This window comes from Lynx rufus, unplaced genomic scaffold, assembly GCF_022079265.1.
Source record: "Lynx rufus isolate CCGP_SWC_20201006 ecotype Redwood Valley unplaced genomic scaffold, mLynRuf1.p SCAF_5, whole genome shotgun sequence".
NCBI lineage: Eukaryota > Metazoa > Chordata > Mammalia > Carnivora > Felidae > Lynx > Lynx rufus.
In genome coordinates, this window is record NW_025814867.1 from 71,745,057 (window position 1) to 71,759,200 (window position 14,144).

General features: G+C 40.2%; 1 protein-coding gene across 5 annotated transcripts in view; it reads right to left on the reverse strand.

Annotated features, from left to right (window-relative positions):
- Window positions 1–1,590: 1,590 nt before the first annotated feature.
- The window catches only part of PEX5L (peroxisomal biogenesis factor 5 like), a 164,597-nt gene continuing 152,043 nt past the window's right edge, over window positions 1,591–14,144 (reverse strand). For all 5 annotated transcript variants that reach the window (XM_047099709.1, XM_047099710.1, XM_047099707.1 and 2 more), the window contains 6 exons: window positions 13,930–14,073; window positions 11,015–11,085; window positions 9,294–9,491; window positions 8,464–8,629; window positions 7,917–8,074; window positions 1,591–1,795 (listed from right to left, as the gene is read on the reverse strand). In XM_047099709.1, coding sequence (XP_046955665.1) covers window positions 1,591–1,795; window positions 7,917–8,074; window positions 8,464–8,629; window positions 9,294–9,491; window positions 11,015–11,085; window positions 13,930–14,073 — 942 coding nt within the window. The remainder of the gene's footprint in view (window positions 1,796–7,916; window positions 8,075–8,463; window positions 8,630–9,293; window positions 9,492–11,014; window positions 11,086–13,929; window positions 14,074–14,144) is intronic.

Below are 14,144 nucleotides of genomic sequence, written 5' to 3' on the forward strand. Positions count from 1 at the left end.
TTGGTAACTATAATCATGAGAGTAACCAGCTACTATTAACCAAAGAACATGAAGAAAAAGTTGGGATCAGATTGCTTTGGGGAAGATTCTGGAGGAAGGAAGGAAGGAAGAAAGGAAGGAGAAACAATAAAGAAGAATGGGACCACTTATTAGAACAACTTGCTAGAATTGGACACTGGCGATCTTATGTTTTGGTTAGCATTTTGCAAACAATTTTTCTAACTCTTTAAAAAATGATGTCAATCCAAATAATCACCAAGCCCCAACAGGGCACAACACACCCTGCAGAAGTGAGTAGAATGTAATCAATGAAATAAAACACCACTACCGACAGAAGGTTCCTGACACTTGATAAATGTTCCAAATGAGAGCCAAAGGAGCATGCATCTTTCATATTAAACCACTGACATTCAGTGAGATTCAGCTAGAAAATATTGATCTTCTATCACTAGAATGCAGAAGGGAGAGCAATGCAGATTATTATGGAACTAAGAAAACACTTAATTTTTAGGAAAAAATGTATTTATCACTCTTACGAAATACTATTTAAAATATTAAAAGTTTAAAAGGAATATTGGTGTGCAGGGCAGTCAGAAAGCAAGTAAAGTATGACATTTAAGCAAGTTAATGTTAACTCTATAGAAATCCCGTTATCATCCAAATTCCTCCCTGCAGAGAATGCATGAAGGGACAGTACAATGTCTCTTGCTTAAGTTCATATGGTCCCAGAAAGCATGTGAATAAGATCTGTGTTTGACATATTTACACCCTGTGTCCTATCTGCTTTGAGAAAAACTCCTTCAAAACTCTACACTATGAAAAACTATTTTCAGGAATTTTTATTTGGTCCATTGATCTAACAAGGCCGAGTTCTTGAATCTTTCACCCCTAAGTTAAAAATCGGAGCAACGGAACAAAACTCCAGCAAGGCATAAATAAGATATTAAAGTGCGTATATACAGTCCCAGAAAAGTTTTGATTGGGAACAGCAAAAATTTCTAGTGCAAAAACTGCTTTTGCCAGCAAAGCTCCCTCTCTGGAGTCAAAGGGCTACAGTAAAAGTTAAAATCGGAACAGGTCTAAGCAATGCCTCTCTTTAGTCAAGGGTTAATATATGTGCATGCACCTTGGCCCAAACTACGTTGTAAAAGGGGGACTTGCAGGGGATAGTTCAGAAACAGTCAGAATTCCCTGATCAGAGGCAGTGCTTTCTCCAGGTGTCCTATGAGCAAGTTCCTTAGGTATGTCATCAGCTGCAAAAGTGAGGACAAAAACCCCAAAGGACGTGTTTTGAATATGCTTGCAGCTTGTGAAGAGTATTCACACACGGTTACTTTATCTTGGTTTGTCTTTGTGTCTCTCAGTTCTTCTTCTGAGCCCAACCTTGACTCTATGTACAACATTTTGTGCTTTTGAATCTGAACAGAGACTGGGCATCATCTGTAGGAGTTCCCTTGTGTCATATCACCATGGCCTTTCGGACATCTGGTTTTATCCTTTTTGGAATTCATAATAAAATAGTTTTGCATTTCTTAGTACAATTACACAGATAAGGATTTATCATTTTTAATTTTTTTTTTTTCTTTTCCTTCAAGGATCCAAGTTGAAAGCTCTTAGGAGGACATCCAGGTCACCGAGATTAGCCGCCTGGAAGAGTTCTGGTTGGTCCATCAGAGAAAGTGCGATTCTGAGGGCAGCCCAGATATTCCCAGAGATTGCAGGATGAGGAACTTGCTGTTGATTCCTGCTTTTTCTTTGCAAACTGAGGGCAGTGAGAAAATTGCTGACCGCTTCTCTAAGAGGGTAGAAAAACAGACATTTAAAAATGCAACAAATTTCAGAGTTAGCAACTTAAAAAACAAAAATGGATTAACTTCTTTTAGTTCAAAACCCCAAATCACCTCTCTGAGGTGTTTTAGATCATCAGAGGAACAACCTTCTGGTTGTCTCATTATTCTTTTGTGAAAAATCATTGTTCAGTATAGCAAAACCAGAAAGAAAAAGGGAATTTTATTTTAAGAATGTCATGTGAGACAGAAAGAGTAATAGCAAAACCATTGTTAACTCATTATGCATTCCTTTTCCCCCTACCTCAGGGGTAATTTAAAGACAGAATCCATTTACAAATGTGAATTATACAACTAGGGTTGAAGAGGAAGCATCTGGCCCTACTCAGAAACAAAGTGGCTTAACTTTTCCTATTAGTGATAGTAATATGGGAGGCGGCTGGGGCTGAATTGATTTGCTGTCAGAACATCTGGGTTGGAATCCTAAGCATTTAGCCTTAGGCAAATTTATTATCTTTCCAAGCCTCCATTTCCCCAACTGTATAATAGGGATAATAGAACTCATTTTATTCATTTATTTTTTTTTCCTTTTAAACATATGCATTTATTAATACCCCACCCTGTTCCAGAAGGGATTGGGGATGTCAGCAAGTTACTATCAGGGCTTCACTTTCTTCATCTCCATATGGTCTAGGTGATATAAGTTCATTCCAGTTCTTCCCTTTTGTGACTCTGATTCTAATAATTTGTTGGTTATCTCCACTTAGTTCTGTTAACACCTGGTATTTAGGGACGCTTGTGTGGCTCAGTCGGTTAAGCATCTGACTTCAGCTCAGGTCATCATCTTGTGGTTTGTGAGTTCGAGTCCCGTGTCGGGCTCTGTGCTGACAGCTCAGAGCCTGAAGCCTGCTTTGGATTCTGTGTCTCCCTCTCTCTGCCCCTCCCCTGCTTGTGCTCTGTCTCTCAAAAATAAACATTAAAAAAATTAAAAAAAAAAAAAAGATGCTTCATTTTAGAATATGGAAAATGGGATGGGGGGTGGGGGAAACCTACAACTGGTTCTCCTGATTTCTGTTCATGGCATCACCATCCAACCAGTGACCCAGCACCAAAACCTAATGCCATCTTCAACTATTCTTGCCCTTGCCCCAATATCTCACTGAGCCACGTGGAATCCACTCTCTAATGTCTTTTCCCCACTTGGTCCTTCCCATGGCCACATGTAGTTGAAGCCCTTGTTAGTTGTCTCTCTGTTCTGTTCTATGGGAAGTCATTTTAAAATTTATTTATTTATTTGAGAGAAAGAGATAGAGACAGAGGGGGACAGAGGATCTGAAGCAGGCTCTGCGCTGAGCAGGGCTCGGGCTCACAAACTGTGAGATCATGACTTGAGCCAAAGTCAGACGCTCAACTGACTGAGCCACCCAGGTGCGCCAAGAAGTCATTTTAAAACCTTGTTGTGTGAGGTACAGTTGGATCAATTTATGGGAAATCTTTTATTAAATCAGATCACTAGTTCTCCAAGTGTGGTCTGGGGAACTCTAGGATCAGTGAGGTCAAAATTATTTTTACAATAATTCCGAGACATTATTTTACCTTATTCTCATTTTCTCACGAATGTACAATGGAATTGTACAGTGATTACACAATATGTAAAATCCCAATAGATTGGATGTGGAGACAGATATGAGAATCTGTCTTCTATTAAGATATTAAAAAAAGTTTTTATTTATTTTTGAGATAGACACAGAGCATGAGCAGGGAAGGGGCAGAGAGAGAGGGAGACACAGAATCTGAAGCAGGCTCCAGGCTCTGAGCTGTCAGCCCAGAGACTGACACAGGGCTTGAACCCACGAACCATGAGATCATGACCTGAACCAAAGTTGGTCCTTAACCGACTGAGCCACCCAGGTGCCCCTAAGCAAGATATTTTTAAAAGTTGCAAAAATGATAAAAGAATGCCACTCTTTTCGCTAAAAATTTTTTTTTTTGTTTTGGGGAATAATTATTTTTCATAAAATGTCTAATTTATGTTAACATGTAGTTAATTATTATTTTTAAATGAATCTTATAAACTTTCTCAGTTTAACTTCTAATATGGTAAATATTGGTGGATACAACCCACCTAAAAGCCCTTGGAGGTGCCTGATAATTGTTGAAAGTGTAAAGGAGTCCTGAGAACACCAAGTCTGTGAACCTTCCAGCTCTTTCTGTCCACAGCTGCTGTCTTGCTCATGTACCCGGTGTGCTTTCTGTCTGCACTCTCAGGACCTCTGTCCCCAGAAGCATGTATTCTGTATCAGACAAACTGGTCTTTGCTAAGAATGATGACACTGCTTTAATTTGCATCTGCTTTACTCTTCTTAAAAGCTTTTCACACATTTGATCCCACTTAATCCCACAAGGTCATTATTAAGCATCTGGTAAGAAGCTTTGAAGTGAGGCTGGACTTCTGATTCCAGTGAACATGATCTAGACATTGGTTCATCTGTATTGTTAGACTGCCTGGAAATAAATGGCAACTGGGAAATGGTTCCACTGTATTTGGCAACCTGGCTAATGGAAGGGATTGGGGTTCTAATCATCTTCTCTTTTGGATGTTTAGTAATCAAGCAAGAGAGGAGGGTTTATAAACAGATGCACATGTGGGGTTTACTTTGGAGGCCCTTTTTGACTTCCTCGTTCCAGGATGGCAGCTCAAATGACAAGGATTCCATTTCCTCTCATCATCCTAGGCTCGTAAGAGCTCTGGGGGAGAAAGACCCCGGAATCTCCTCATGCACAGGCTGTTCCTAGCTGCCCCATGTGTGGCAGTGGTCTCTGAGGAACAGGGAGAGTACCAGAATAGTCTATAGTCTAAATGCTAACTTGCCAGGCAACGTGAAGCAGTCCCCATGAAGATAGTCTAAATCTGTTCTCCAACTTGGGAACACAGAGTCCTTCTGGGGGATTCAGAAGATTGTACATGTATGTGTATGAATAGTTTTTAAATGGCTTACACACACACATATATATGAATAAGCTGTTCATGTATGTCTTGATTAATAAAGTGCATTCATTTAAAAGCATTCCTCATTTTATAATATCTTTCCCTCATTATATTAATACTAAAAACATTAACATGAAAGGGGATGTGATTTATGTTTTCATTAAAGAGTCCTCACTCTTGAAAATTTTAAGATCCTTTGGAGCTCCTACTGACAGAGGGGTAGCATTTTGAGCTGCACATTTCACGCCAACAATTTCCTTTCCTTATTTCAATTGTATAAAGTCCTGGGGACTTGCTTTGACTCTTTATAGAACATGTGCAATTACAGGAGTGCCTGGATGGCTCAGTCGGTTGAGCATCTGACTCTTTTGATTTCAGCTCAGGTCATGATCCCAAGGTCATGGGATTGAGCCCCACGTCAGGCTCTGCGCTGAGCATGAAGCCTGCTTAAGACTTTCTCTCTCTCGGGGCGCCTGGGTGGCTCAGTCAGTTGGGCGGCCGACTTCAGCTCAGGTCATGATCTTGCAGTCTGTGAGTTCAAGCCCCGTGTCGGGCTCTGTGCTGACAGCTCAGAGCCCGGAGCCTGTTTCAGATTCTGTGTCTCCCTCTCTCTGACCCTCCCCCGTTCATGCTCTGTCTCAAAAATAAATAAAGGTTAAAAAAAAAAAAGACTGTCTCTCTCTCTCCCCCTACCCCTCTCCCCACTCACGTTTTCTCTCCCTCTCTCTAAAAAACAAACAAAAAAGAAAATGTGCGATGACAAACAACAAGTGTTATAGCTATGTACATAGACACCTGCAGTCCTTGAGGGAGAAGTTCCAAGACTCTGGTGGGTATGGAAGTATCTGAACCAGCTCTTGGCTCTTCTTCTCAGCCACATCTCTATTGAGGGTTATTATTTCCTAACTATCCACTTACACCTCGAGTTAAACTTATTTTCAGAATTCATTTAAAGTTTATGTCTCACTTGGTGGTCTTCTTTTTCTCGGGGGAAAAAAAAACCCAAAATATTTAGTACTTATAAAAATTTCCCACATCCAGCATGACGATAAAGGACCCACAGAGCTTAGCTGAGATGTTTTGAAATTTTTAGGTATCCATTTGATCAAGGTTGCCATTTTTACCAATTAAGAATACAGGATGCACAGTTAAATTTGAATACCAGATAAACAATAATTTTTAGTATGAGCACGTCCCATGCAATATTTGGAAAATATTTACCCTAAAAACGTATTTGCTGTTTATCTAATTAAAATTTAACTGGGCATTCTGTATTTTATATGGCAACTCTAAAATTGACTTGCTCCTGTACAGGTGACTTTCTGCTTGAGGATTAAAAATCCATTCTCAGTAGAGTTGCCCATTTCTACCTATCACGGACCTTCAAGGCCTCCTGCAAGCGGGTGCCCTACTGAGGCTTATACATGTAAGTGCCAAGAAAGTATTTTATTGGCATCTCAAGTACTGTTTTCTACACTGTAACGAGGAGTTACAGTTAAGAACTACTCAACCAGAAGCCTTATAAAAGCCTCCTCTGATAGAAGTTAATATGACTACATGTACATACATATTTATTTACATCTCTTCTTGTTCCAACAAAGGACCTAAGGTATCTTATTAAATACATCTATATGACATAGTTAGAAAGTTAAGTGACTAAAGGGGTAAAGATAAAATCGGGTTAGGAAAATCAGATGAGACCAGAATGAACTTCGTATACAAAATGGACATTGCCAGGCCTTCGACAGCTGATGCGCGAGGGGGCACCAAAGGTTCTCCCGTGACCCTTTGCAGAGCTGATGTAAGGAGGGCCTCTGCAGTCGCACACTTCACAGTGCCCATGAAATAAAGCAAACCAGTTGCTGCAGAGTCACTCAGCTATTCCTGGTTTTAACCTGAACAAGGTCCTCTTGGAGGATGGGTGTAATCCAGTGACTAATGTTCTAAGATTCTTCTAGTATAAAGGTAGCAACCAATTTCTGAAACGTCAATATTTGCCAATGGCACAATCCCCAAAGCAGTTCAGAAACAGCAATTTTTCAGATGTCAAAGGGATTGCAAGCCAGTTATGTAGCTCTCTGATGACTTATCTGAATAGATAATGATAAGGATACTGATGATGATGGCAATGATCAGAATCATAACAATAAATGCTGACTACTGTTCTGTGCTAGGCAATTACGTTTAACCTGCATAATAATCCTGCGGGATAAATATTATCACCACTTGTTTTTAAGCAGGTGAAGAAATTGAGGCTCACAGTTATGTGCACAGAATCACAAAACCAGTAAATGGCAGAGCTGTGATTTGAATCCGAGCTTGTCTGATTCTAAAAGCCAGGCTTTTTCTGAGAATGAGAAAGGGTTACATTTTTTGTGGGATTTAAAACTAACACTTAATTCTCTTTTTTCCAATTACGAAAATAATACCTAGTTATTTAGAAAGTCAAAAAAGTAGAAAGCTAAAGAAGTAAAAATTACCTATACTTTCATTACCTAAAAGAAATAAAGGTCATTTATGGGCCCTGTAGATGAGTGAAAAATAGTATATATGATATAGACCTGATGATGAGGAATCATGACAGAACAAGAAAGACATTTTAAACCATAAACCCACCATTTAAAATTTTTTCTTAAAATAATTTTTTAGCCAACTTTACTGGCAAAGTAGTTTTAGAAAACCTGGACTTTTTGTTGTGCTTTGCCAAAAACTGACCCTGGACCTTCTTAACTCATTTTGTTGGTTCCCCTGTCCCTATCCCCCAAGGTTCTCTTTTTTGCTTATTTGGGAAATGAAGGGTTGGAATGTTCAAGTTTCTCAAACACTTGCCCTTGGAGGTGTTACTAACTTGTCCCAACCCAGGTTGACTGAATGGAAATCTCTGGGGAGAGGCCTGGGAATCTACATTTCACAAGCTGCCTCCATGATCCGCTGTTCGCCACAAGCTGAGAAACACTGAAGCACACTGTTCCTGCAGCAACAGGCCCCAGGATCCGAGGGTTCAAATTTTCCCTTGACGAGAGGAGGAGGGTTACTCCTACAACAGGAGGTATTTTCACTGGGAAACAATCTTTCAGGTAGGTTATTCCACCTCAGCCCTGCATGTGGCTCATGGTTCTCAGCCTGTGACCATACTTCACCTGTAGGCGCCCAGATTGATGCAGCTTATTCCCAGATTGTATCTGGATCGGATGAAGCCTGGCTGAATCTCCAGTGCTCGTGTGTAGGCCTCCACAGCTTCCTCACTGCGGTCTCCGTTCGCCAAGGTTGCCCCGAGACGGTTCCATAATGAATAGTCCTGATGACAAAATTAGAACTAACAACCAGTACGAGTCATGGTGACAGAGTATTCCCATATTTCTTGCAGAAGAAGGATGGTGGCGAAAAATTTATCCAGTGCTCATGGATGGGGACCATGACAGTGGTAAATTACTCAAATGATTTTACGGACAGCTTTGTGAAATGACTTTCATTCATCAAAGAGCAGCTATCATTTGATGCTGTCAGGTAGTTCGTGTTTCTATTTTAGGTACTCAAGTATTAACAGCCACAGAAGCATATCATTAGTACTCATCTTTTTAAACTATTGGATGCAGGCAAATAAGATGTAGCAGAAATGTGCAAAGTGTAGCCTGCAGCAACTTATTTTTTAACAGAGAACCTTATGGTTTCTTGTTGGGCACTTACCTCTGGCCGAACAGTTAAGGCAGCGTTAAATGCATCTATTGCTCTGTTAAATTCTCCGCTCAGGTGGAACAGTACCCCCAGACCTGTCTGTAGGTCTGGGTCAATCATATCTCCATTTTGGTGGGCAGCTTCCAGATATAATTCCTTAACTCCCTCCAAAACAGAGCTGCAAGGGAAAAAATGAGATTTATAATCCAAATAGTCTGAACATATATTATTTACTATTATGTCCACTGTTCTAAGAGAACATTACAAACTGGAAAAATCTTGCTTAAAATATATTCGCTTAATGAGAGGACTAATACTGCACATTAAAAAATACCTGCTGATTTTCATGAAATATTTTGTCATACACAGAAACAAGACTGTACTAAGTCAAGTCTTCCCAAGGAGAGTTTCATTGACACTGTGAGAGCCAATGTGGAAAACCCCAAGGCTCTATGAGAAAGAATTTAACATCATGATTTATTGCTGATAGAAACAAAACCCCTAGAAGAAAGGACTTCCGTTTTTACTCATATCCAATTCTCAGTCTTTATGAAATGTGGTGCATTTTGTAGCTTATTTTAGGTTAACTATATGTCCACAGCACTTTGCTTCGAATTATGGTACTCAGATAAACGCCTATGAGTGACTACAATGTTGATCATGTGTCCAATTGTTGGTTCTGGTCTCAGCATCAATCTTTTTAATCAGAGATGCTCTTCTAGCAGGATGTTGTCCTACAATCGTTCTGGAATGGCTGGTGGTGAGGCTCGATAATTACCCTTAAGGTGACTAATTGTGTATATGGGTGTTTACTGCCCACGGTCGTTTAGTTAGAAGCATACCTATCAACTGGAGACTTGGACATCCTCCGGGTAAGGCCTGGAGATCCTTTCTTGCTCTTCACAAGGTATTTGTACTTTGGATTTTGCTTAATCCAGTTCTTTAGAGCTTCGCAGGCATCCTGCTGATGGCCAGTGTTAGTGTAACTTACAGCCAGAGCCATCAAAGCTTTCAAGTTGTTGGGCTGTAATTCTAAGCACCTGCATCAAGGCATAAATAAATAAGTAAATAAATAAAAAGCCTATTTCAGATTTTTTTCTGAGACTGACTCTAACAGTTCTTTAGGAAATTTGAAGCCTTTACTAATTAAATGGTGCAAGAGCATTGCGAAGTTTATATTAAGCCCCTGGAAAATACCATATTTATCTATGTCAAAATTGGGACCTAAGTATATTTGTAAGAAAGTTAAAACTCATCTTGCTGAGTGCTAGATCTGGTAATTTAACAAATGTTTTTTAAAATGTTTATTTATTTATTTTGAGAGACAAAGAGCATGCGAGCAGGGGAGGGACAGAGAGAAACTCAAGCAGGCTCCACATACTCAGCACAGAGCCGGACATGGGGCTCAATCTCACAACTGTGAGATCATGACCTGAACCGAAATCCAGAGTCAGACACTTAACTGACTGAGCCACCCAGGTTCCCCTAAATGGTTTTAAAAACTATAGAAAAGGTGGGTAATCTTTGCACAAAATTTCTTAGGACTTTATTTCATGAGGCAGGGATATCACTGTTTTAGCGCTGCTCTACTATTAATATAGTAAATGTATCTTACCCACAAAGCAAACTGATTTGAGCTAAATTTGGATGTCCAAAGATGAAAGGCTGTACAGTGTTTTATAAAGGAGAGGGAGAATCCTGTGTTTCTAGACAACTGAGGTGGGTTTGCAGGAGGCACAGGCTACAGTTGCTCCCCTCACGCTATTCCGCTGGCCTCTAGTGGGGGCTTTTCAAGCTTTGACGTACATGAGAATCATCAGGGGAGCTGGCAAAAGGCAGATTATGTAATATAGTGGGCCTGGGGTGGGCCCAAGCCTGAGCAGGTCTGACAAACTCCAAGGTGATAATGAAGCTGGTAGTCCCTGGAGAACACTTTGAGTAGCAACCCCGAGTACCTACATCAGTGCTTCAGCGAGAGATTATATAGGCGGGGTGGTTATATATTAAGTAGGGAAAGGGGAAGTCTATTTGGTAGGGCTATTTTTTCAGGGTTTAAATAGGGGCTCTAATCAAGTAAAATGTGATGCTACGTCCAGCCAAAGTAGCCTAGACCTTTACTCAGGGGCTCGGTAGTGATACTTTGGTATTGATAGGTCATTGAAACTATCTTGGGAGATTCTCTGTAGACACAAGGAGCTAAAATTACACTGAGATTATTTTGAGTATATTTTCTCCTGAGGAAAACCTTCAAATGCTGCAGAAGGTTACAAAGTTAAGAGGAACTATATATTTAATAAGTCTATTTTATGACTGCTTTTGACATGGATACTTTCATGCCAGTGATGGTCAACTGATTTGCAGGTGACAAAACACTGTGATTTAGGAACACCATTTCTTCATGAATTCTTGTTTCCCACAGCTAAGTGTAATACGAGGCATCTCAGCACTTATCCTGGCCAAATTCTTCATAATGTACCTAAGGGTTAAAATACAAGTCTGAAACAACAGAAGTCCATTAGCCAGGGTCCACTAGGCCCGTGAGTTTGCACTTAGTTTCATGTACCTCTGGAGGGCGACAATAGCTGCTTGTTCATTTTCATTCTCTGCCTGGGTTATCCCGAGGAACTGCCATGCCTACAAAAAACAACCAAGGTCAACATTGGAAGAGGAAGCAGATTCACTCCTGTGCTTTGGATTCCTCAGTGCAGAGCAACCTGAGATGCGAGAGTCTTGTAAAAGGGAAAAATGTCACATGCATTTCTTTATCCAAAGGCTCTTCTGACATCTGGGTCAAGATCCTCTGTTATTACTTACGAATTCTCAGGATTTATTCTCCTGTGACCCATGGAAACATTTGAATATCCGAGATTTCATGATATTAGGTGTCTTAAAACCAAAAGATAAACATATAAAATTATGCATTTGTCAGGAAAAGGGGTGCAAAAATAACCCAGAAATGTAGCTGAAGAGTCCAAAGTTTATAGTAAGGAATCTCAAGATGTACAAAATGAAATCAGCTTGTAAAAATGCAAGTCTGACTGTTATTATAAGAGGTAAAGGAAATTTAGGAACTAGGGAAAAGAAAACAAAATCTTCCACTCCAATGTGTTCACTGCTCTAATATCACTGTTAAAATGCATAAGGCACATATAAAATGCAATATAATATAGACATAATTTTATAGCCTACACTTATACTTTATCATGCATCATAAATGCTTTTAATGGTTTTACAAAATCATGATACTTAGAATTTTCAATTTAAATTTTGTTGAGTGGATATTCCATTATTTACTCAACCAATTCCCTACTGCTATAAGGTTGCTCCCACCCTGTGTTATTGTCAACAATGGGACAAATGTCTTTAAGCAGGTCACATATTTCATATTGACAATGAAAGTTTTTAATATAAGAAATTTCTCCCTATATACTCATAAGAACAATAATTCTCGCACCATTACAAGAGCAATCTACATGAACCAACCTCTCATTGCTGACACTGTCCTCAAATTTACTGGGGATGGGGGTGTATTAGAGTCTTAGGAATTTAAAAGGGTTTGGGGAGTGCATAGTTCTCCCACCTACAGACATTTTAAAGCAAAACTATTCATGAAAATACCTACACTCATCCTGAAATGCTGTAAGAATTATATTGGCTTTTCCCATCATGGGTTACTATTACCCATGCCATATCAACTCATAAAAAATACTGATTATTCCCACCCCCCCTCAATATTGGCACTTCTCTTTAATCTTTCAGACATACACAGAGCAGCCCCTATTTTGAGCTCACCTTCCATACATCTTAGAATGCTTCTTAAGATTGATGAAACAGTTCTTCTCTGGGGGTTTCTTGTTAGCCTTTGAGCAGGGTGTCACTTTCACTGTTCACAAATTGCCCATTATCTTAAATTAGGGGTCTCCAAGGTTCAGAGGCCCTGGGTCCTTGGTTGGGATCCATTTGTTAATCAGTGCCCTAATGTTCTCATTTATGAATCTGAGATAATAATGTATATACATCTTTTTTAACCTTCCAGGGTTCCAATATTTTGGTTCACAATTCCAACTCTCAGTTCAATCTCATTTCACTGTCAACGTTTTGACTAACAAGATACCAGGGCTTTAACCTAGTGATCAGTTTACTCGTCCTTCCTATACAGACTTTAAGTACAGTCAATAGTAACGATGAAGGCTAATTACTGATGTGTCAGGCACTGAACTAAGCACTTTATTTGTATGACCTAATTTAATCCTCACAACACCCAGTGAGATAGTTATTGTAATGTGATTTCCATTTTACATATGAGGAAATGGAAGCTGAGATGGTTTACATGACTTGTCCCAGATCACATGGCTCATGGCTCATGAGTGGTAGAGCAGGGATTTGAACCCACACAGTTAGGCCAGCAGAGCCTAGAAGCTTAACCACTATTGTATACTGCCATCTCAGAGCCGTGTATACCCCTCCCTAAAATTTCTGTGAATTTCTTATAAGGAAGATTCTTTATAAGACAATTCCTGAAAATTACTCATGAACTAAAACTTTACACCTGCTGCTATCTAATTATAGGCCTTCGCAGGTTTGGAAACACGGTGGACCAAAATAGGATGATGGGAGCCTCCCTGGGTGGTCTCCTGGCCTCGGTCTCCATCACCTTCTACACCTCAGCGAAAGGGGTTTTTCAATTCAAACAGGCAAATCTGATTATATCCCTCTGCTGAGTAGAGTCCCCTGCTTTCATGAAGTTCAGACTCTTACCCACCTCTTCCTACCTCCTCTCCTGCCATTGTCTCCTCTCCCCTCCCCACCTGGCACAGTGTTTCATGCCTCACTGCCCACTCACAGACCACTGCCTCTTAACATCTCTACTCCCCTGCTGTCTTTAATTAATCTCCCTCCTTCAAAGCTCAGTTTTGGATTTAATTGTGGGAGAAGGCTGGCTTAGGACCCTTGCTCTCTGCTCCCCTACCATCCTGTACATATTCTAACACTGCATTTCTTACACTGCATTGATTTATTTACTTGTCTCTCCAGATAGAACACAAGTGTGTCTTTTCAATGGCTCCATTTTTTCCAGCTCCTCAATATTTGAAGCCCATGTCTGGCACAATTCTTGGGACATAGTATGTGCTCAATAAACATTGAGTGAGTAAATCAAGGGTGAGATAGGGTATGGCTCTAATCCTAGATGGAACTATACACTGGCCCCTGAAAACTATTGCTGAGCCTCCAGGTTGGCAATTTTGGTTTTTCATTTCTTGTCCCCATCCTTTTATTTTGGGCACTGTAGATACTGCAGATTTGGTTAGAGAAAGGTATACCTATTTGTAACTTTCAAACACACGGCACAGTAAACCAGGTTAACTCCTTTGGGAACCTTTGAAGAAAATGCAGCCCAGTAGAACTCTGTGGCATCCTGTGTCCCTCATTTACATGTAGTCACTTTGTGAGCCTGGCAGGACGAAGGGGATAGGATACCTCTGCATCTCCAGGGTCCTGAAGAATTGCTGCCTCCATGAACAGGATGGTGACGGGCAGATCCCCCTCCTTCAGTCTTTTTAAGCCCTCTTCAAATGCTCCCGGCCAGTCCTTGAAGGGATTTTCGGTGTGAAAGTAATATCCCTACAACGCAGAGAAGGGCCAATACAAGATCTATTGATTTATCTCTTCATTCTCACGTTCAGTAAGCTCTT